Source organism: Cynocephalus volans, chromosome 3, assembly GCF_027409185.1.
Source record: "Cynocephalus volans isolate mCynVol1 chromosome 3, mCynVol1.pri, whole genome shotgun sequence".
NCBI lineage: Eukaryota > Metazoa > Chordata > Mammalia > Dermoptera > Cynocephalidae > Cynocephalus > Cynocephalus volans.
In genome coordinates, this window is record NC_084462.1 from 72,704,507 (window position 1) to 72,727,010 (window position 22,504).

Consider the following 22,504-nt stretch of genomic DNA (forward strand, 5'->3'; position numbering starts at 1 on the left):
TCTGCCTCATGCTCGGGCCAGGAGGGAATGAGAGATCTGGGCCACGTTTTGGCCTCTGGGCACAAGGCTGGGTCGAGGCGACATTCACAGCAAAGTGAAGGTGTGTGTCTAATTCTCCAGACAGTAAAACTAGAGACAGGCACAAATAAAGTTTAAAATAAACTTCTTGTTTGAAGTTCTACTGCCTGAGTGCCAGGAATGTGTCAAGCAGAAAAATAAAGACAAAAGCACATGCCGGAAATAACCAAAAGGTGAGCTGAGGTGACACTTATGAGTGGCCCAACACAGAGCTCCTAATCTTGTTGTGTGACTCTGGGCTGGTCATATTCTCTGTGTGACCCTGTGTCTCCTCTGTAAAATGAGGGGCTGGCCTCAGAAGTCCTCCCAGCTCTGACACTTTGTGAGCTGACAAATGATACCGGAGCCAACTCAGCCCTCACCAAAAAGATGGGGGTGGGCTGGGGAAGGCAGTGGGCAGAATGCCAAGAAGGCAACTGAGCCTCATTTTCTCCAAGGGAAAGTGTGGTGGAGCAGGGCAGAAGACTGGGTGCCGGCCCCCAGCAGAGCCAAGCAGAAGAGCACTAGACTTCAGAGTCAGCCCATCAGCGCTAGGCTCCATCCTGGCTTGACCACTTACTAGCTGTGTCCTTGGGCAGGTGGTTTAACCTCTCTGAACTTGTCTCCTCAACATATCTGCTTATTTGTAGAGCCAGAAAAACTGGAGAGGACTAAATGAGATCAAAGATATAAATGTACTCTGCAGACGCAGCCACAAAATGCTCTGGAAAACATGAAGCACTGTAATTTGACTTTCTGCATTCTTCCGTTTACCCTGCACATGGCCCACCACTCCACTATCATCTGCTACTAAGAGGGCAGGAAAGGACACACCGCACACGTGCCACAGGCAACGGCCTGACCCAGGCCACATGGTCTACCAGCCAGTCACAGACGACATTCCACGGGCTGCATGCCATGTGAGAAGTGGGCTTTGGCCGGGGCTTTCTGCCTGAAGAGGCCTTGATAGGATCAGCCACCTGCCTGACCTGGCTGTCCAGGCCTGGCCCTGTCCAAACCACCCTCTGGGGTACAGCCTGCCACATCTTCTTGGGGTACAGGTGGGATTCATCAGTCCCACTCAGAAAACACTCATGAGTTCCCCAGAATAAACATGTTCTCATGTCTTTCCATGGCCTGGTCCCATCATTCTTTAAACGTCTCCCCTGATTGTCTTTTACTTGGCCCCTTCTCCAGCCAGAGTGCCGCCCATACCTGCCCTGACCCCATTACCTCTCGGCCTTTGCCCGTACTGTTCCCTCTGCCTAGAAGGCCCTCACGGGCTCCACCCCACCATCTTCCTGAGCCTAAATCTCTCCATCCTTCAAGGCCTGAATGCTTTCTCCTCCATGAAGCCTTCCCGGATCCATCTTGATAGTTCAATGTGCTTTCTCCCTATCTGTGCTGCTTGCCTGATGCTTAGCACCCCTCCCTTGTATTAAACTCCCTCGCGTCTTTGTCTTATACATCCCATAGGTCTGTAAGGTCTGTGGGGACAGCAGCAAGGCCCCACCCACTCCAGCACCTGGCATGGTACCCCACATGCTATGCATGCTTGTGGAATGAATGAGTGAAGGAAGGAAACCACACTGCCTGAGCACCTATGCACAGAGGGCAATGGGCAGGCACCCACGGGTTAAAGGCAGATCTAGTAGATGCTGCGTCTGCTCCCTGGAGATTCAGGGAAAGCACAGTAAGATAGCTGGGCAGAGGGAAAACCCAGTGGAATCACCTCCACATTGACAATGCAAACACCAGTGAGGAGAAAAGGTAAGCGAGGTGGACTCTCTCCAGTGTCCCAGGCATGCACCTTGGGAGAGGACCTCAGGGCAGGGGTGGGTGTGTGGGTGGCTTACCTGGTGGGATCTTGCAGACGGTGGCTGGGTGCCAGCCATAGCGCTGGTTACAGTTGGGAGACTGGACAAAAATAGCGCTGTCGCTGAGGCACTCTGCGAAGACCTCCCCTCCGATGTAGTAGAGCCGCACACCTCTCCCTAGAGAGATTAGGTGAGACTGGACCAGGGCGCCTTTGCCCACACACAGGGGCCCTGGGGCCAGCTGAGGCTAGCAAAGGAGGCAGAGCTGCAGCAGGTGCTCCAATGGCTGGTTCTCTGCCAGCTTCCCCAGGCAAACAGGACCAGAGCCCCAGGATAAAACCCAGGTAGGGGAAATCCTGGGCAACAGTGGGTTCCTAAAGCCGAGGGAGGCAGATGACAGGAGAAAAGAGCATGAGGTAAGGTCTCAATGACAGCCTCTGCCACTGACCAGCCATGGGCCTCAGTCAAGTTACTCAGCCTGTGACCCTGAGCTGCTTTGTTTCTAGAGTGTGGGTAATAGTAACACCTACCTCATGGGGTTACTGTGAGACACACGGAAGTGCCTGATAAGTGCCAGCTGCTGCTGCTGCTGCTACAGCCACCACTGGCCCCTTCCCACTCCAAGAGTCAGGTTTGCTCAGTAAACCTGCCCGGCTCCTTCTAAGAGAGCAGACGCCCCAGGAACCCTTCACTGCAGGGATAGCTCAGTGCTACCTCCGACCTTTCTCTCCTCAGTGCATTTTTCTAAAACATTCCATAGGTTTATATCATTTACTTTTCTTTCATCTCTTAAATCTACTCCAGATGGACAGAAATTATTTTTAAATTGGCTCTGCAATTCAAACAGTTACATAAACACTCTGACAGTGACCTCTCAGCTCAGCCAGGGGACATTCTCCTGCATGTGAAAGTATGTGTTCTACTCCTGGGGAAGAGGGCCGGAAAATGGAGCCAGATTTTACAGGCCCAGCACCGAGTGGGATGGAAACCAGGTGACTGATCTATGTGCCACCTGACATCCCCTGACCTACCTACCATCCCCACTACTGTCCCATCCCCCCACTGCTCTCTTCTTGTCTCAGTCCTACAGGGTGTGGTATCATGTAGATGTGCCGGGTGCTGGAGGCCTGGAGTCACAGGAGGGACATCTGTGTCACGTCGGCCAAGAGCAGGAGAAGAGGTGCGGATGGAAGACTCAGACCAAAAAAGTTTGTTTTGTTTTGGTAATTTTTTTAAAAATTATTTTTAAAATACAGAAAAGTATAATAAGTAAACATCTGTGAATTCTACCCAGAATTAGTATCTTTTTAAAAGTAAAACAACAACAACAACAACAAAACAAACAAACAAACAAGTAACTGTCTGGGAAGGGCAGGGGTTTGACATTGGGGGCTGCTTGTCATTAACTGACTATGTGGCTCTGCAGAGCTGTTCCCCACCCCCACTCCCAGGCATCAGGTTATTCCCTGGAAAATGAGCACAGGGCCCTAGCCGTGGCTCCAAACTTATCTTCTCTGAACTACAGAATCCTCTCTCCAAATGACATCATCTGTGAGTCCACCCCCACTTGAACTGGAGCCAGCTCCCCCTCTGCTGCCCTGCCAGCTCCTGAGTTTGCCTCCGGGGCCCCTCAGCCACCCTTGGGGCTCCAGGCTGCAGGACAATGTCTGAGAATATCCCACTTCGCTATCTCTGTGGCCCTTCTAAGTGCTGACAGTCTGTGATTCTGGATCGTAAAATTACAAACATCCTTAGCACAATAACTTCATGAGCCAACCAAGTGATACACAGCACAGTGTCATCTTCCCCTAAACTAACAAAGTGATCTTTTCCTTATGTTCTGGGTGTTAGAAGACGGACTGTTAAGAGTAGTGGTATCTGGGCAGTGGGCAATTCTTGTCTCTACCTTTTTTAAGTTGTCTAGAATAATCAAATATGAAATTAACAAAAGATCACTCTTCCAAGGATGACTGCCTACTTATCAACTTACCTGTACTTCAAGGGTATTTTTATTAAAACAATTCCATATGTTGCCTTTCTCATAGACTTCCCTTTCTTGACCTCTTAAGTGAAGTATGTTCCTCTGTGGCTTCCAGATTTTCACAGATTATTTATATCTTTGAGTGGGAATGACCAAGCAACCTGAGCTCTCCCCGCCTGGCCCCTAAATGAGGCAATACAGAATTTGGGGGCCCACAAGGGGGGAGTGAGTCCCCTCCCCAACCCCAGCAGGGGGCACAGCGCAGCTGGAGGTAGGAGTGAGGATGGGGGTGGGGTACAGGGCAGAGGCTGCTCATGCAGGGGCCTGAGGTAGGAGGAGAGGTGGGGAGTGCGACTGCCTGGTTACCGATGTGCCTCCGTGTGAGCTCCACCGCTGCGTTCCTGTTGACATTGGAGAGCAGCCCTAGGCAGAAGCGCTCCGAGTTGGAGGGGTCGGTAAAGCCGTCCACCGTCATGGACGGCTGCGAGGCGTGGAATGTCTCCCCAACACGCTGGTTCAGCTCGTAGTAGGAGATGGAGCACCAGAAGGCCGGCTCACAGTAGGTGACTGGCTGCAGGTCTGTGGAGACAGCGTGGGCAACTGGGTCAGCAGGTCATCCCAGGCCCCATGCTCCCTCGATGGGGTCCCGTGGTTGCTTGGAAGACTGTTTCCCACCTCTCAGAGGGTATTAATAATCTTTTGCCCCCGTGCCTTTTATTGTAGAGTATAAAACTTGTAGGATCCAACACAACAAGAGACTCATATGTGCAGGAGCATTCCATCGGCCTTGAACTCTATGTGTGTAAAGAGCCATTGATTTCACTTAGCTTTAGCTCGTACAGGCTCTCCTCCCCGAGCCTGGCCTGGACGTGGATTGAAGCAGTCTTCAAGAATGGGCTGGGCCAAATCTGAAGAAGACCAGCCACCAACCAGCACCTGGGCAAACCTGGTGCACAGACCTGGTGCACAGACCTGGTACGCTCTCACTTACACGGCCCCCTCCCAGCCTCCCTTCCAAGGTCCCCAAAGTAACCCAGACTAATCTCTGTCCTCAAAAGGCTTCCAGTTTTTGGCTCTGCATGGCCTTGGGCAAACTTGTAGCCTGTTGAACAGCAGTTTCTAGGCCTAAAATGAAAGGCTGCAGCAGCCCAGTGGGTTCCAAATGGAGCCTGGGGTCTGAGAACCACACGCGCCAGGCATTGTCTGTAGACTGAGCCCCGGGCCGTCTCTCTTATCACAGAAACTATTTTCTAAACTTGTCTAGATGCCGGCTGTTGGGTGGCTAAGACACAAACTCACCTAAAAGAAAGTATGAATTTGTCTAGTTGTCAATCTGTACAGTCTCAATCAGGGGCTCCTCAAAGCAAAACTGCCACCTTGTGAGGAGCTGGTTCTCTTTCTCAAGAGTTGGGAACCACTGAAATAGAGGTTTCCTCTCACGCGATCCCAGCTTTCCACTTCCATTTCCTAGCACTCCCTCGCTCTCCTCGCACCTCCAGCCACGCCAGCTGCACAGCCGCCAGGCCCCCGCCCCACCCGCACGCCTCCGGCATCCCTGGCTGCAGCGGCTCCACCCTCCAGGCCCCTCCGCCAGGCCCTCGGAATTCCTTATCCATGCCATGGTCTCCTGACCAGGACTGCCCAGCACCCCCATCCAGCCATTTCTCTGTGCTGTGCTGACCCCTGACCAGGATGGCCAAGCCCACCACACCTTGCTGGCTGCCTACCTGAATCCCATGCACGTGCTGAAGAATCAGGGGTCCCCTGCTCATTCCCACTCCTCCATCTCACCCCCTCAGCCCAGGTCACTCTCTCTGGCTCTCTCTTAAATATACTGGAAGCTTAGTGTGCATCTTTGTGCAAGCTGGTGTCTGTGGGCATCCTGCCTGTCCGACTGCACCACGAGGTCCCAGGGCCCAGCTGACGTCTCTCCCACCTCACTTTAGCCCTTAGTGTGTGGCCTGACAGGAGAGGGGCAGGAAAGGCTCGCTGTGCCTAAGGCAGCACTGGCCGAGAACCCCGCTCACTGTCACCCTGCTCACATGCCCCTCGGACGTGTATAAAGGCCAAGAGAGAAAAATCAGAAGCCATTCTGCTACAGGGAGGGGCCTTGGTGCCTCTGAAGGACAGACTGGACCTGATCTCCTTCTGGGGTCTTGGCGCACGATCCCTGCTAAGGGTGAAGAACGCTACCACACATGCAGGAGATGCACACAGTGATGTTCCCTGCACGCAACACACACCCAGGAAGCATCAGCTGAGGGATAGGACCCCCTGAATTAGGTTCTCAACCTTGGCACTACTGACATTTGGGGCCAGGTAATTACTTTGTTGGGAGCAGGAGAGGTTCCATACATCACAGGATATTTAGCAACAGCCCTGGCCTCTACCCACTAGATGCCAGTAGTAAACCATTCACATCACCCACCAAACTGTGACAATAAGAAATGTCCCCAACACTGCCACATGTCTTCTAAAGGGGCAAAATTGCCCCCAGTTGGATACTATGGCCCGGGATCTTTACCCAGGTCATGGAAAGCCAGGCGGACTGGAGGCCACCCGTGGCTCAGGCACAGATGAGCTGTACACCTGTAAGCAAACCAGCTCAACTCTCTGAGATTCATGCTCCAAACCGCCCACCTGCAGCCACCCGAGCCCCCAGTCCTCTCTGCCACCAGTGCTGTTTGTGGATGGACTGAGATAACTCATGCAAAGTGCAGGGCACACATCAAATACTCCATATGTGGTGTTAACAACAATCATATTAGCCTTGATTACATGAACTTGAGAACATCCTCTCTCGACCTCCATCTCAAGGGTGGCAAAGCACCCTTGCTCCTTTCCTCTCTTCCTGGGGGGGGGGAGGGGGAAGACAGAGATGAAGGTAGGGGATCTAAGCTTCCTAATGGGGAAGGGAGGAGTGGCGGGGCAGAGCAGGAGCAGCTGTGGCCCGTGCCCTGAGCCACGTCAGCCATGTCCGGCTCTGGCTTTGCTCGACGTTTCAACATTCCAGTGAGATAAGCTATATTCTAAACAATGTGGTCACTAAAATGTAAGCTATGTCGCTTCGGAAACTGAAAAAAAAAAAAAAAAAAGAAAAGAAAAGTAAAGAAAAAACCCAAACCAAGACATTCAAGTGCAATCCGAGCATTCAAAGTGGTCAAGTGACATATCAGGGCTGCTGGCCACCAGTGCCCAGGTGAAGGCTCTACTGACCTTGCTGTGTGACCTTGGGGACATGACCTCCTTCTCTGGCCTCAGTTTCCTAGCCTGTACAATGACTTCAGTATACTAGAAGACATGTAAAGTAGCCCATTTAGGTCACTGTACTTCTGGCATGGGTCAGCCTGAGGAAGCAGCTTTGGCTGAACTAGGCTAGCCCCGGCTTACTTGACAATGTGTAGAACAGGACAGAGTCCTCACCCCCAAATCATAAAGCCCTGTCCAGCATTCCCTGAACTTAGTCCAGGCAGGAGGGAGAGAGTTAGGCTCCCAGGAACATTGACACAGATCACCAGTCAAAACAAGAAAAGCTGGCAGGCCACCCATTGCAGAATACAGTTCTGGAACCATGCTCTGGGGAAGTGCAGGCTTCAAGGAGTCTCAGAATCAGAAAAGGGCTTGGGGTCCTAGTCTAAGAGGCCCTCCCAAGCAGATCTGAGCCCTTATCCAAACACTCCTGCGACTTGCAGACACATGCTGGACAGTGTTATGGAAAACACTAGACAGAGGAGCCTGACACATCATTAGGAAGATGCCAGTTTGGGGAGCAGTATAATCAGGTCAGTGGCAAAGTTTGACAGCTGTCATTGCAGAGAGTGCTGTTTGGATGAGCTGCCCTACATTCAGAAGCAGGACAGAGCTGCAGCAGCACCCCCAGCCATACACTTTCTATTCTCTGCAAAGTTAAAGCCAGCCCTGACTTTCCCTGCCTTCCACCCCCCTCCCTCCCATCACCCCTCAGCTGCTTCCTCAAGGCACTTCAGTGACAGGAGCTGCAGACCAAAAAGTACAGCCACCACGTCTGGTTTCTGCTTTCTATGGCATTTTTTTTTTAACTGTACATATGCATAACTTATTTCTTTTCCACCAAAGGACTTATCCACACCATATTTAGTTCAAGAGAAACAAAAAGTCAGGGCCCTGGAAAGGTGAAGACTTTAAATAGGATAAAAAGGTTACGTAGCTATTAAAAAAAATCCAGTTTGGCTCTGAGCTTCCTAGCAGACATGGCAAAAAGAGAACATCATATGCTACATGGCTCTGGTTGGTGGATGGACAACGCTTACTAGTTCCATAGGAGAAACAAAGCTTGTCCTGGCACTAAATCTTAAAAGAAATCTCTCAGGGAGAGGTGGCAATCCCCTCAACAGTCCAATCAATCAAGCAAGCAAGCCAGTCCCGGTTTCAAGAGCTTAACAACAAACGCAGAAGTAGTTTGCTATATGTCTGTTTCTTGAAAAGGACCTGGAGACATGCCATTCAAAGGCTCCTCTGGGAGGATGACTACACAGGGCGTAAGGTGACAGGCAGCAATGGAGAACGGCTTCGTGTCTCAGGCCACAGACTCTGCACACCTGGAGTGGTAGATAATGGCACGTGCCCAAGGCCTTCCCTTCATATAGCCCTGCTCCCAGCCAGACTTCTGAGTCTGTGCTAATCTCTCTTCCTGGAGCAGAGGTGTTGGAGACGCAAGAATCTCCAGCTCCAGCCATTCCGGGCCCCCTGCCCCCAGCAGCGTGGTGTCGGCCAGACTTCTCGAGTGGCATGGGGCACTTAATTCATGGCTGGTCCCCTGCCAGCCTAACGAATTGCCTGGCTTCAGTTTTGAGCCCTGTTCCAAGCTGGCATAGACTTTCTGTTTTGTTTAAGGAAAAGAAAACAGAATAAAACCCAGAAGGCAACACTTGGATTAAGGGATACCTATTAAAAACATGTGCAAGAGATTCAAATCCGGTAAAGGAAAAGGTGGGGAGGAAAGAGGGGGGAAATTAACTTTCTACCATAAATTGAAAGTGAAGAACGGGCAAAGGCCAGGAGCACCGACACTGCAAGGCAGGTCAAAACATAAATGGATTGGCTTTGTCTGGGCCCTCCTCACCTGTGGGAGGCAGCTCTACCTAAATCTGGGAGATGCCACACTCCAACTCCCATGTCTGTTCACGCTGCCGTGTCCTTGCTGTTCCCTCTACCTGGACCACCCTTCCCCATTCATCTGCACGGACTCCGTCTTTAAGCCCCAGCTCAGGCAGCCATCAAACATTTCCTCACCTGCTCCATGCAGAATCTGCCTCCTGTGTCCCAGCCACCTGTGTACCTGTCTCCTGCACTAGAGGGTTAGTTCTCTGCAGGCCCAGGCCAGCTGTGTCCCCAGCATCTGGGGCACTAATTCCAACCTATTTCTCTGAGGATTAAAGCAACAAACCAAGTCGAAGGAAGAACCCCACGCTCTTTTAGCCTACAACCAGCTCACTGCAAACAAGGACAGTGGTAAGTTCGCAATGTTCGCTCCCCAGAGGAGTGAGGGTACAGCCAGCAGCCGACTTCTCATCATTATGTGGCCTGCCTGTGATTTCACAAGCTATGGAAGATCAGAGCAGAAGGGTAAGGCCTTACTTAGAGAAGAGCCTTGTGCAGCAGCAGGAAGACACCTGGAACCAGGTCAGGCCTGCAACCTGGACCCTGTCCTCGCTCCAGGGCTGGAGGTCTTGCAGCTGCCCTGCCACCCCTGCCTGTCTCTCCGGGCAGGACAGGAAGGTACATTCTGCCCCAGGCATTCTGGGAAACCATCTTCCTTGAACTCCAGTTCAACCGCTGCCCCAGGGCCCTCTCTGGTACCTTATTTCCTCAGTCAAGGCCCCTCCCTAAATGTCTCACTTTAAAGCAGGGAACAACTTACTCATCCGGCAGGATCTAGCTTGTTACCTTTTTCCTCTCTCTCCACCTGCCTCCTTCTTCCCCTCCATTTGCCCCAATGCTTATGACTTAAATGCTTAGGAAATTCCAGGTGAGTCACCCAGGATGATGTATAATAACAGGAACATCACCTGCTCATATCCCCTTCCCTGCAAAATAAAGGCCCTGGGGCCCTCCGAGAGCCTGCCTTGGGCACGATGCTGAGCTGGGTCTCAATCATGCCTCTGGGACTCCTCCACTTACCATAAGTGGCTTTCCTGTGGCAGGGGACGCAGCCTTCCCCAGACCTGAGCCCTGGGCTAATGCCTGGAGTGGGGCAGAAATGAAAGAAGAAACCAGATGTCCTACATGTTATTCCTTTTTGTATAATAATTTCATAATAATGCCTTTAAAAGAAATAATCTGATGCCCGAGATGGCCCCATCTTTTTGCAGGAAGAGCTTGCTGGGGTCCTGTCTCCATGTTCCGGTTGGGGACACAGTGGCCATGAAGAAATGCAAAGGCTGCCGTTGCTTGCTGCCTCCACCTCCCCACCTTGTACTTGCCATTCGACCCTCTGCAAACTGATGTCAGCCTCCACCAACTGTTCTCCAAAGGCTGCCCTTGAACTGCTGATGTCAAACTCAAGGCCTCTTCTTCCATCTCACTTTGCATCTCTGTGGAAACCTGCCCACTGCCACCGTCCTTTAGGGGCCACCTCCCCTCTGGCTACTGTGGCCCTGTCATCTACCTGACTTCAATCTCTTCCCCAACCTCCTCCTTTCCCAAGGGAGCCCCCATGAGTGGCTCTTTCCTTCTTGAGCTGAGCCTCCCTCTCCATTGAACTCATTACTGTCACAACCTTGACCGAACCTTTGTCCATGTTTCCAAAGTGAGGCCTATGGGGTGGTCAGTGGGGTAACAGGAGAGAAGTGCCTAAACAGTGGTCAGTTCATGGGAGGAATGCTGGACAACTAGGCCTCCTTCCTGCAGGGGTAACTTGGGGTCTCCAGTACAGGCTTTCCAAACTCACTCAATCACAGAGCGCCCCTCTCTGCCCCCACTATGAGAAAGGCTGTCACATATGCTGAGGGTTTCCAAATTTGCACCTCCAGCCTGCCCTCTTTCCTGACTTTCCAGCTGCTTCCTGGACGTAGTTAAGCACGAGCAACTCACCACCATCTTCCACCCCAAACCCATTGCACCTCCTGGGTATCCTGCCTTGGGTAACAGGCCTTACCATCATCCAGTTAGAGCTGGTCACTTAGTCCCGCTCATTCAGGCCCATGGCCATCTCTCAAATGCTCTCACCCATCCCTGCTGCCACTTCTCTCAAGCCTTCATCCCAGCCTCCTTTCCAGCAACAGCTGTCTAAGTGGGATTTTGTGGGATGTTTTGTTTGCCTCCAGTAATTTCCTCTGGAACTTAGATTCCACACAGTGGCAGGATTAATCTTTGTAAAGCTGTCATCAGATACCCGCCCCACCGCTACCACTCAAAACCCACCAACAACTTTACCTGGTAGGCAAGAGGGGCTAAGCACAGCATTCAGGGCTCTTTCTCAGTGTCCTGCCAGCCCTTCCAGCCCCATCTTCCTTGTCCCTCCCATCACGCCCAACCACAATACCAGCTGTCCTTTGAGTACACCCTGTCCTTCCATGTGCAATGTCCTTCCCTCCCCTCCTCTATTTTACTGTATCCCACCCGGCCTTCAAGGGCCCACTCGCACATGGCTCACGCACCCTCTCCCAAGTCTTCCCACCCCATCCACACCTTCCTACTTGGCACACACAGTTGCTCCCTCCTCTGTGCTTACTTTCTTGGCACCTAGCACAATGCATAACAGGTGACATGGACCCCTCCAGCCACCACCCCCCAGACTTTGAATGCTTAGGCAATCTCCCAGTTCTGGACCCCAGCATCAGTACATACTAGGAACTCAGCAAAGGCTGACACAGTGAATGAGTACAGAGGAGATACCTGTCCAGCCTAGAAGCATGTCACCACTGGAACACCATCATTGCCCCCTCCGAACCCTCAGAATGCATCATCTGCACCTACTCCTTGTTTTGAGGTTTACACAGCCCTGCTTTATTGATCCTGACAAGGCTGTAGCACCTTGATTGCAGGGAGATTCCTCCTTGGATCCCCACCTGGACTGGCACACAGTGACTGGGCAGGAAGTACCTGGGCACCGAATGAATAAGACGAGCAAGCAGTCCCCACCCAGGGGCCACAACCTGTCCTTTGTCCCCAACTAAAAATTAATAAATGCCCTTTTTGAGCCTTGTTCTTCTGTGTGAGCAAGGGGGCAGCTGGTCCAAGTGGTCCAGCAAGGCAGGGTCGTGCTGCAATGGGAGCACGTGCTCTGGATCAAGGAGGCCTGCGTTCCAAGCCAGCGTCTGTACTCACTAGCTGTGCATGAACGAGTTTACCAGACGGTTCCTTCATTTCCTAATCTGTGAAAAAATGACGATACGTCTACCTTATAAAGTGGTTATGAAGATTGAGTTAACACGCATGAAACACTGTGAATAACAGTAAATAGTAAGCTCTCAAGAAATGTTTGCCATTGTCATCCCCATCTCTGTCACTGCCATTTCATCCCCTTCCAGCTATGATGCTCTTTTGGGTGGGAACAAAGCCAATGGTTGTGAGGGCGTGAAGGGGTGTGCAGGCTCATCAAGCAGACAGGAAGCCGGGCCTGGCAGTGCTGCTGTCTCATCTTGAATCCCAACGCTGACTCGCTGGCTGACTCGTCCCCGATTCAGACCTTCCCAGCAGAGGTGCAACTAGACCAGTGCAAAGTGGCCCCACTCTCTGCCAGCCAGGCTCAGGGATGTTCCTCCCTTTATAGAAAATAACATAAGAATTCTCAGCTCCCAGATAAGCAGCCAGAGGAAGGGGGCAGTAGGTGGGGGGTACAGTGTCAGCTGAGGGTCTAAGATCACGAATCATCCTGTCATCCTGTCTACACAATCTACAGCGGAATTCACAGCAAACTATCACCTGGGACAACTCTTGAGTAGCAGCCACTTCCAAACTGGACTGTTACCTCTACGGTTCCCGAGGCAAGTGCCTGCTCCAAAGTCTGTTGATTAAAAGTGCTACCACGGCCATGGTGGGGTAAGATGGCTCAGAAATTAAATCTAAATCAACCGGTCTCGAAAGCTGAAGGCCCAGAGTCAAGTTTACAGTCATGGCCTTTAATTTCTCAAGTGTTAACATAGCTTCTAGCCTTTGGAGTTTGTTTTTAATAACTCAGTCATTTCGTATCAGGAATTCGACCTTCCTTCTGCAAAGCTCAACACTCACAGTCATTTTATTTTATAAAGATGTTAAAACAGATCCCCCAAAGTCACATGTCACACTGCCCACATGTCAGCCTGTTTTAATGAGTTTTCAAGCATCTCCCAATAGTCCAAATGATAAATTTGTTCATCTGACGCTGTCCGTCAAGGTCTGGAAACAAATGGGCTCAGAAGCTGGTCCAACACACTCTGATTCACCGAGCTTGGACATTAACTATTTCTCTCCCTCAGCTATAAATTAAGCCCCAGCAATAAAGCTCAAAACAAAACCAAACTCACATTGTCTAAAATGACCAGATCAGAATATTAAAAATTCCCCTCAATAAAAACTAAATAGGTATTTCATTTGTTTTGAGCCTTTCTCCACAAAGACTCCCACGAAGCCTCTCCCACACTGGAGAACTGAAGGACGCTCCTGGGTTAGAAAAGCGAATCTTAGAAAAACTGACCCAGAAGTCCAACAACTAAGGAATGTCATGGAAACAATGTTCCAGCCACTCCAAAACATCATGAGATAATGCAGAATGATAAACGAGGCATCTAAATACGGAAACGTGTTTACCAAGTGACCAAGAGAAAAAAGAATGAAGAAAAAAACAGATAGGCACTATGATTTCAACAGCAAGGCACAAGTACACATGCCTGATCCACAAACATCAGAAGGACCACGATAAAACGAAGACACTGTGCTAAGGTGGTGAGATTATTGGCACATTTGCTTTTTTTCAAATTCCTTTTATGTTACGGTTTTAATAAAAATTACATAATTGTGAGATGAAATACTCAGATAAAATCCAAATAAGTGTATCTGAATCAAGTCTATAAAAGTCAGGGGGCTGGAGTCGGCATGGACGCCTGTGGCTGTGCACCAAACCACACACATATGCTTGCCTGACCACAGACCCTCGTCTCCTGAGCATGAGGTTTGGGAGATTTTCATTCACTCACGTCTAACTGCCACCCAGGGGAAATACAAACCCGGCATATGGTTGCCTTTCCTGCCACCACTGTTCTTAGGTTTCCCCATTCTGTGGTGACCACAGAATCACCGTAACCAGAAACCAGATGGGCTGAGCTGGGCTGATGGTGGGGGTAGGAGGAAAGCCTCACCTTCAGGCCTTCCCCCACACCACTGGCCACCGGCCACCAGCCAGGGCTGCAGCTACAGGAGCTTCCGGTTGTGTGAACAAGGAGATACTTACCCAAGTTGTTGTGCGCTGGGGACATCGGATTTGGGGATAGATTTGGAGAACCTGTGAGGTGAGACACAGTTGTGAGACTTCATAAAATATTCTTGGCCTGGAAAGCCAAATTACTGAACACTTATATCAACACTGCAGGAAGACCACCCTGGCCTGAGCCTCCACGCCCCAGAAGGCCCACCCCACACCATTGCCTGCATTTCCCTCCCTGGACCCCAGCTTCTTCACGTGCAGAATGAATGGGCTGAGTGGGTGATCTCAGAGGTCTCTTCCACGATGGTTTTAGGATCCTAACCAGGACCTCCCGCACAGGGCTACTGAGTTCTCAACTATGATAGATGACATCTTTGTCCTTTAGCTCTCAGCACCCACCCTGGAAGCTCCTCTCCCTGGCTGCTCAAAGACCCAGGCAGCAGAAGGCTAGACCTCCCTTGCGAGCAGGGCTTGAGGCCTCCCAGACCTCACCAGTCACTGTTCCCAGTCACCGCTGCCATGGCTCAGGGACCTAGAAATGCCAATTTCAGGAATCTCACAGACCTGCCTTAGAAATACTGCAACTTAGCAACCAGACTGACATTTTATGCAGGACATGATGGTGCACAGGGGAGAAAGCCCAATTCCACCCAATTCTTCTTTCACCCCCAGAAAAAAGAAAAAAACCCACATGGCCTCAGCCTTCAAAAAAAAAACCAGTGGCTGCCTTTCCACCAAGCCACATCCTGCCTGTCCCTCCTCTGTTTCTGTACAGCCTGGGCTACAAAGAGTTATTAGATATTTACTAACAGCCCTGTGGGGCCTGGATCCACCCCTGAAATCTACCAGTCCTGAGGCTGGGCCCCCATCTGGCCTCAAGCAGATGCTGCCCTGAGCTGTTCAGGAGGGTCTTGTACTTCTCCCCAACTCAGCTACATCCTCCTTGAGGGCAAGGATGAGCCATGAATTTCTTTGTCTTCCCCGTGGTAACTAATCCAAAGAGGGAATGTGGAATAGTTACTGGAAGAACAGAGTTCCAAAATCAGTCATGGAGTCTGGACACGCCACCACGGATCAGCTGTGTGGCTTTGGCAAAGGCGTTTAACCTCTTTGAGCCTTAATTTTTTTCCTCAGGTATAAAATGGAGATAATATCACCTACTGTGTGACATGTAAAAATTAAGTGGGATTGTTTATATAAACATGCTTACACCATGCCTAGTATATGGTAAGCACTCCATAAGTGTTTGTTTCCTATTTTGTGGTGGCCTGAATCATGAAGACCTAGGAAGACCATGGGACCTTCTCACTGTTCTGAAAGGGCACGTGTGCATGTGAGGGGACTTGCGGGGGTGAGCAGGGTGAGCCCCTGGCCCTACTGAGACACGATCACACTTCAGCTGGCAGGGAAGAAACTGAACTGGGCAATTGAACTGGGATCCAATTGGGCAACTTTGAGTGAAGAACAGAGAAAAAACAGGAGACCTCCCATTCCCGCCCAGCCCAGTCTCCACTTTAGATAAAGCACGTATGTCCACAACAGGGCCCTGCAGGCGCACTTAGGGGAGGAGAGGAAGAAGGGAGAGAAGACAGAGAAAAATGGAGCCAGAAGGAGGAAGAGGAGGGAGAAGCAATGAGAGCTGAGGGTGAAAACTTGGCTGCTCTCGCCACAGAAGACCCTCTCGTCTGGTCTGTGTCTGTTTATGACAGTCATCCTTCTACGAACACGAAGAGCTTCAAGGAGGGAAGAGAGGGAGCAGAGCGAGAAGAAACACAGCAGCTGGAGAGATGCTGCCTGGCTGGCCCGCTTCCCATAGCAGCACTTAATAGCTGCAAGCTTGGAGCCATCACTCGGCATCGAATACAGGAAGGTCGCTGATGCATTCCAGCTGGGTTACACTGCCATTCACTCATTTGGGACACGTGCTCCACCTCAAGGTGCCACAATGCCCAGGCTAGATTTCAGTAGCTATAATCACAATGAAGATGAGGGTCTTTTTCACTCTTCTTTCAGGAACTGCACCGGCTCTCCTGAGGAAGGGGCTGGTGGCTTCGCATCTAGCGGCTCTGTGTGTACCAAGCATGCCCAGCACCATCGGAATGGAACATCTGCTTGCTCCCTCCTCCTCCTACCCCTGCCACACGGCATGTAGTGCATGTTCTATGTGGCAGCTGGGGTTCAATTCAAGAAGCTGCTGGTTTGGAGCCAATTTGGTCCCATAACAAATGATGCAGGGAACATCTGGAGATGGAGCAGGACAGAATGAGGCCGGGTCCTTCATGGCAGGAGTACACAGTTCACATTTGGTCACCACACAAAAATGGTTGTTTCAGGGGTCTCCACTGACCCTCAAAAAAGGCCTTATCTCCACTCAGGCTCTCCACGCCTTCCACCTGAACTGTTCCAGGTGATCGAGCCTCCCCTCCGCCCTGCTGCCAGCAATATCTCACTGAAGCACAGACCCTGCCTGAAGCCTGCCCGTGCCAGCTTGAAAGTCTGCCACACTTGGACCCCTGTGTGATGGGCCCTGCTCTCTCTCCCAACTTTGGGGAGAGAGCATGCTTCAGCCACACTCTGCTCTCACTGTCCCCAGAATGCACAAGGCTCTCCTGCCCATGCCACCACAGTGTTGCCTGGCACACCCTTGGTCCATCCTAATGGCTTGGCTGACGCCTATGCTGCAAGTACTGCTCCTTCCCAGACCAGGTTAGGTGGCCCTGCTTTGTGCCCTGCGTGCCACGTGGCATCCTCTTTCAGGGCTTATCCAAGATGGCACAGTAACTGCTGGTTGCCCTATCAGTCTCCCCATCACCTCTTCTATGCCCAGCACCAGGCACATAGTGGTTGCTCTAAAATGCTGGATAGAGAGTTGTAGAAGGGAGGGAGGGGTGAAGAGGAAGGACAGAAGGGAGGGACAAGCCACTCAGTTAAGATTCAGAGCACACCCTGCGTGACTGACCTGCATCCATGCTGTGGTTCATCTGGTGGTCACTGGTCTCTCCATCTTCACTCAGGTAGCCAGGGGGTGGGGTCTCTGTAAACCAGAAGAAACCTGGTCTATGAAAAGGCCTCCAAGGTTTGGCTCTGAGAAACCGTGTGCAAAAGCATCCCCCACTTACACCACTGTGCCAGGATCAGGGGCTGGAGGAACTCTGGGGCTCAGAGTGAGGACACCAGCTCCTGCGTTCTGCTGTTCTCACACCAGTGACCTCCAGCTCCCCACCTGAAGCGTTACTGCCTTTCTTGGTGCTATCCCCAACTCCCAAGTCTGAAAGGCCCATTCCTACAGCTTCTGCCAGGCTAATTTCTCCCTGTCCTTCAAGGTCAGGGTTAAGCCCTACCTCCTCCAGGGAGGCTTCCAGACTTGCGAGAGCCTCACCCATCTCCATCCCCTGAAGAGCTCAAACCCACCCTTTGGCCCCTAACTGTCATCTGTGCAGACCCGTTGTAGTTATTTGCTGTCTCTAGGGGAAGTGTCTTGGCTCCCCAGTTAGGTGGCAAGTTCAGTGATGGCGGAGACTGTGTGATCTATTTCTCTGAAACTGCCCCCAGACCCTGCCTTAGCCCTCCAAGGTTGCTATTTAAACAGGGAGTGGATGACTTAGAGACCAGTACTACCTGCAAAGGATCTGAAAAGGCTGGAAAGTGGGTCTCTCCCTAAAGCTCTGGCCCAAGCACATAGGCCCACAGCCAACTTCAGCACAGTAAACTAACCTAGGGTGAAAGCCATGTCCAAATTAGACCACTCTAAAAGGGATGCAGCAGGATACTGCCCCGGCAAGTGAAAGTCGCCCTGACTAGCCCAAGTGCTGCCAAGCACAGCTTTCCTGCATGCCCAAGAGTGCTGGTGATTCACACATTATTTGCATGTAAATGAGGGGCCTCTAAACACATCTGTATGCTTTCACAGTGGAGCCATTTCTCCCTGCAGAGTAAAAACTCAAAGCTGGCCTCAACTCCCACCCAGCGACCCCTTGCCACGGGCCCGAGGCCCAGGCTCACTTACGGGGCCAGGCCGGCCAGTTCTCGGCACTCAAGGCCTCTGGCCCCTGCAGTCCCCGGCCCACTGGGGATCCTGCCCGAAAGCCAGTGCGGTCCAGGCCACGAGGGCGGTGAGAGAAACACAATGTTGCGATTTCTGCTTCCAAAATAAATGACTGCACCGAGGCTGGGCGGAAGGGTCACGCTGCTCCTCCACGCCAAGAAAAGCATCATTAGCCAGCAGGGAGCTAAGGCCATGGGTCCTCTCCCAACAGGGATGCGGTTTTGAGTCAGGGGCCCTCGGGCCAGTGCTGTGTACAGAGAGAGGGTGGCTAGGGACAGCCGAGGGGGACAGAGAGTGGGGTGACAGATCCAATGCCACTCAGGCCAGTGGCAGGGCTGCCCCCGTGCCTACCTGGAATATTGCTCTGGGGCTCAATGCCCGCGGGGAAGTTAGTGTTTTCGGGGATGGAATGGCTGTAGTCATCCAGCGGGGGGAACTCGGCCGGGATCTCTGTGTGGCGTGGCACCAACACAGGAGGTAGAACTGTCCAGGGGAGACAAAGAGACAGAGCAGAAGCAGCACAGGGTCAACGCCAGGCTGGTGCCAAAGCCCCCATGCCCCCAAGCACACCACAGACCCTCCCTGGGGCGGAGGGGCAGGGGTATGACCTGCAGGCAGCTGCTGATCCCAGCGACAGGCCAAGTGGCATACCTGGTGTCTCTACTCTCTGATAGTGGTAGGGATTCACGCAGACCTCGTCCTTCTTCATGTTGAAGGCGAACTCACATAGCTCCATGGCCCGCAGCTCGTGGTGGCTGTGCAGGTCGGGCCATCGCCACAGGCGGCAGTAGATGACATGGGGGAGCCCCTTCCGATGGGACACCTGCAGCCGGCCATCCAAGGACCTGCCGGGATGGGGAGGGGCAAGAAGAGACAGTGAGGTAGATTTTGCTGGTCTCCCCTCCAGGCTGGCCACCTGCAGCTCCAGACGTGTTTGTTGGCAGACACTCAGAGAGCTGTCCCCTCCCCTCACTGCTCTCAAATGCAGAGGCCAGATCAGAGAATCATCATTAGTGCTGGAAGGAATTCCAGAAGAAGACAACATAGACCCACTATGGGAGGCCAGAAGGCCATAGGCCTCCCATAGCTGGCAGGGTGCACCTTGCACCCCCAGACCCCAGAGGAAGTTCTCCACCCCATTCTGCTCTTCACTCCTGCAGAGAGCTACACTCCATGTAAAGGGGACAGCACTGGAATCATGCTTGGCAAAGGTCCATGAGCCACTACTCTGGTCCCTGCTCACGTGGAAGTATGGAGAGGGGATAGGACAGAACAAGGCAAGGAGAGCTCTTCAGGCTCAGATGTGGGGACCACAGTGACTTGAGGAAGGGTGGCCAGTACATGGCTGTCTCTAATCGCTCCAACAAGCACCCAGTTCCTCCCTCACATGTTAGAAAAAAAAAACCCCAAAACCCTCTCCTGTTTAGTTGTTATTTGTGGTGAAGCAGAGAGGGAAATGAAAGGGAATTTAAAATGGTAAAATCCTCCCTGCAGACCTCTCAGGAGTGCCTTTCAGTTCAAGGGCTGTTTGCAGGTAGACCCAGGTGTGATGTCCACAACTGTCTCCTGATTCTGAGACTTCAGAGCTAAGGCCTAAGGGGCCATGCAAGAAGTGGACAGGGACAGAGCCTGGGACTCCATACCAGGCATGGTCCTGCAACTGCCCCCTGCCTTGCTGGGACAAACACCTGCAAATGTCCAGTGCCCTGACCGTGGGCAAATAATGTCTTCTGTGGTGATTTGGCCTCCAAGCGGCTGTGACCTGGTGCCCCTGCTCTCAGGCCAGGCTGAAGTGTGGTCCCTGACCAGCAGCAGGGGTCCAGGGAAGCTTGTTAAAAATGTAGACTCTCAGAGCCTATCCCAGCCTGCTAAATCAGAATCTTCCTCTTTATAAAATCCCCAGGTGACTTGCATGACAACAGTTTAAGCAGTACTACAGAACATGACAAGTGAGCTGCTCAGGAGTGTCAGAAAGCAGCACCAGCCACAAGCAAGGCTGGGAGGTGGAAGGTTTATGAGGGGCTGTGAGATGTAAGATGGCATCCAGTATCAGACAGGCAAGGAGATTTCACTGGCATGAAACCCCTTATTTAACACAAATTTGATGAGCATCCGTCACATATATGTAAGGGGACAGTGGCAGAGACCTCACAGTGGGAACAGACTAGCAGAGTGGAGTGATGCTTTCTCCCATGGAGCTTCCAGTCCAGTGTGCAAGACTGACATCAATCAAATAATCCCAGTTAGCTACAATTGCAAACTATGAAAGTGTTCTGAAGGAAGAGTACAGGAAACCATGAGAGTATTTGACCAAGGGGCCTCCCTTTGCCGGAGGGTTGGACGAGGCATCTCTCTGAGGAGGTGATGGCCGACCTGAGGTCTAAGGGATAAGTAAGAACTAAAGGGGTATGGGAGAAGAGCATTTCAAGCAGAGGGAAGAGTACGTGCAAAGGCCCTGAGCAGGGTGGACAACATCGTAAGGTAGGAGGAAAAGAACGAAAGCCAGAGTGATTGCAGAGGAGAAGCCAGAGAGCTGGGTACAAGCTGAGGCTGGGGTGGCGGGTAGGGCTGACTCTGTAGGGCCATGGGGGCCACAATAAGGGGTTTTGCCTTTTTTCTAAAAGCACTAAGTAGCCTCTGAGATGTTTAAGTGGGCTGTGTGTGTGAGTGTCAAAGAGACAGGCCCCATGATACTTCTGGCTGCACCTGACCAACAGGTTGGGGGTAGTGGGGGCAGGGAGTGCAGCGTAGATGAGATGGATGCTCATGAAAGAAGAGGCACCCTGGTAAGAGGCAGTGCTGCTCTTTCTACAAGAAGGCCCATCCTAGGCCCTCACTGGTTAGTGGCACGATTTTTTGAACACTGGGCAGGGCTGGCAGAGAGACATTTGCAAGTTATCCCCCTGTGTCCCCTTATGACCAAAGGCACCCATTTGTCTGAATAAAGAGGATTTATGGGCATCTGAGAGGAAGGGGCCAGCCAGTTGCAACCAGAAACACCAACCAAAGAAAGAGAAACAGAGGGATCCAATCAAACTCTCCAAGTCACTGGCCAAAGGACAGACAAAGGTCAATGCTGGGCTTGGTCATAGGGACTGACTGGGAGCTGCTGACTAAGGGCATCTTGAAGGATGTAATTACCTCCCTCCTGTGGGGCCCCAGACCAAGGAACCCCTATAGCTAAGAAACACTAATTACCACACCGAACAAGAGAGGACAGCCTGGGACTCGTCCCTAAGGTATAGAAGGAAGATCGTCTGATGTGGAGTCATAAGACCTGGGGACAAGATGTGGCTCTAGACCCTAGCTGTGAGACTGTGGGCAAGTCATGAGGAATCCAGGATCTTCAGTTGTCCCATCTGTAAAATGGGGATATTGTCCCACTCCCCTGACCTCATGATGCTCAGTATCCATTTGAACGTACTTTGTAAAGCACCAAGAAATGAGCATTATTACTTTACAGCAGCCACTCTCCACACCCGGCCCTGCACAAGTGGGATGAACTGTGGGGTTGAACAGGAGAGAAAGGGACAGTGGGAAGCGGCGAGTGGGGACAGGGAGTTACTCAACTGTCCTCATTCTCTTGCAAAGCCACCAAGTGCCCACAATTTAGGGAAGTGGCCACATTTGCTCTTCAATGCTTGACAAAGCCTCAACAAAGGGCCAGCTGGACATTGTAGCCACCTCTGTAGGGGGAGGCCCTGGAGAAGGGCTCAGGCCAGCAGCAATGGGAGGAATGAGGCTGTGGAGGGGGGCCCCACCTGGGTGATGGAAGGGGGTGGGCACTTGCTTTGAAAATAATATTAATAATACATGAATTATTTTGATAATAATTAAATTTTTAACAAACAAAGGAGCTAGAGTAATCAAGGCAGTATGGTAATGGCATAAAGACTGACAAATAGATCCATGGAACCTAACAGAGTCCAGAAATAGTCACATATACATGGACAACTGATTTCTACAAAGGCCAAAAGACAACCTAGTGGTGAAAGGATAAGCTTTTCAACAAATGGTGCTAGAACAACTGGATAGCCACATGCTAAGAAAAATGAACTTTAACCTATACATTGTACCCTATACAAAGATTAACCGAAGTGGATCAAAATGTAAAATTTAGAACTATAAAACTTCTAGAAGAAGACACAGGAGAAAATCTTTGTGACCTTGAAATAGACAATGATTTTTCATATGCCACACCAAAAATATAATCCATTAAAAAA

At 51.4% G+C, this 22,504-nt stretch overlaps 1 protein-coding gene across 2 annotated transcripts in view; it reads right to left on the reverse strand.

Moving 5' to 3' along the window:
• SMAD3 (SMAD family member 3) overlaps positions 1-22,504 on the reverse strand; it is a 111,329-nt gene that overhangs the window by 3,249 nt on the left and 85,576 nt on the right. Inside the window, exons 2-7 of one of the 2 annotated variants that reach the window (XM_063089511.1) lie at positions 18,933-19,126; positions 18,633-18,764; positions 17,196-17,270; positions 14,264-14,314; positions 4,222-4,434; positions 1,914-2,051 (exon numbers count right to left, since the gene is read on the reverse strand). In XM_063089511.1, the coding sequence (XP_062945581.1) occupies positions 1,914-2,051; positions 4,222-4,434; positions 14,264-14,314; positions 17,196-17,270; positions 18,633-18,764; positions 18,933-19,126 (803 nt within the window). The remainder of the gene's footprint in view (positions 1-1,913; positions 2,052-4,221; positions 4,435-14,263; positions 14,315-17,195; positions 17,271-18,632; positions 18,765-18,932; positions 19,127-22,504) is intronic. The other variant, XM_063089512.1, reaches the window with a different exon arrangement.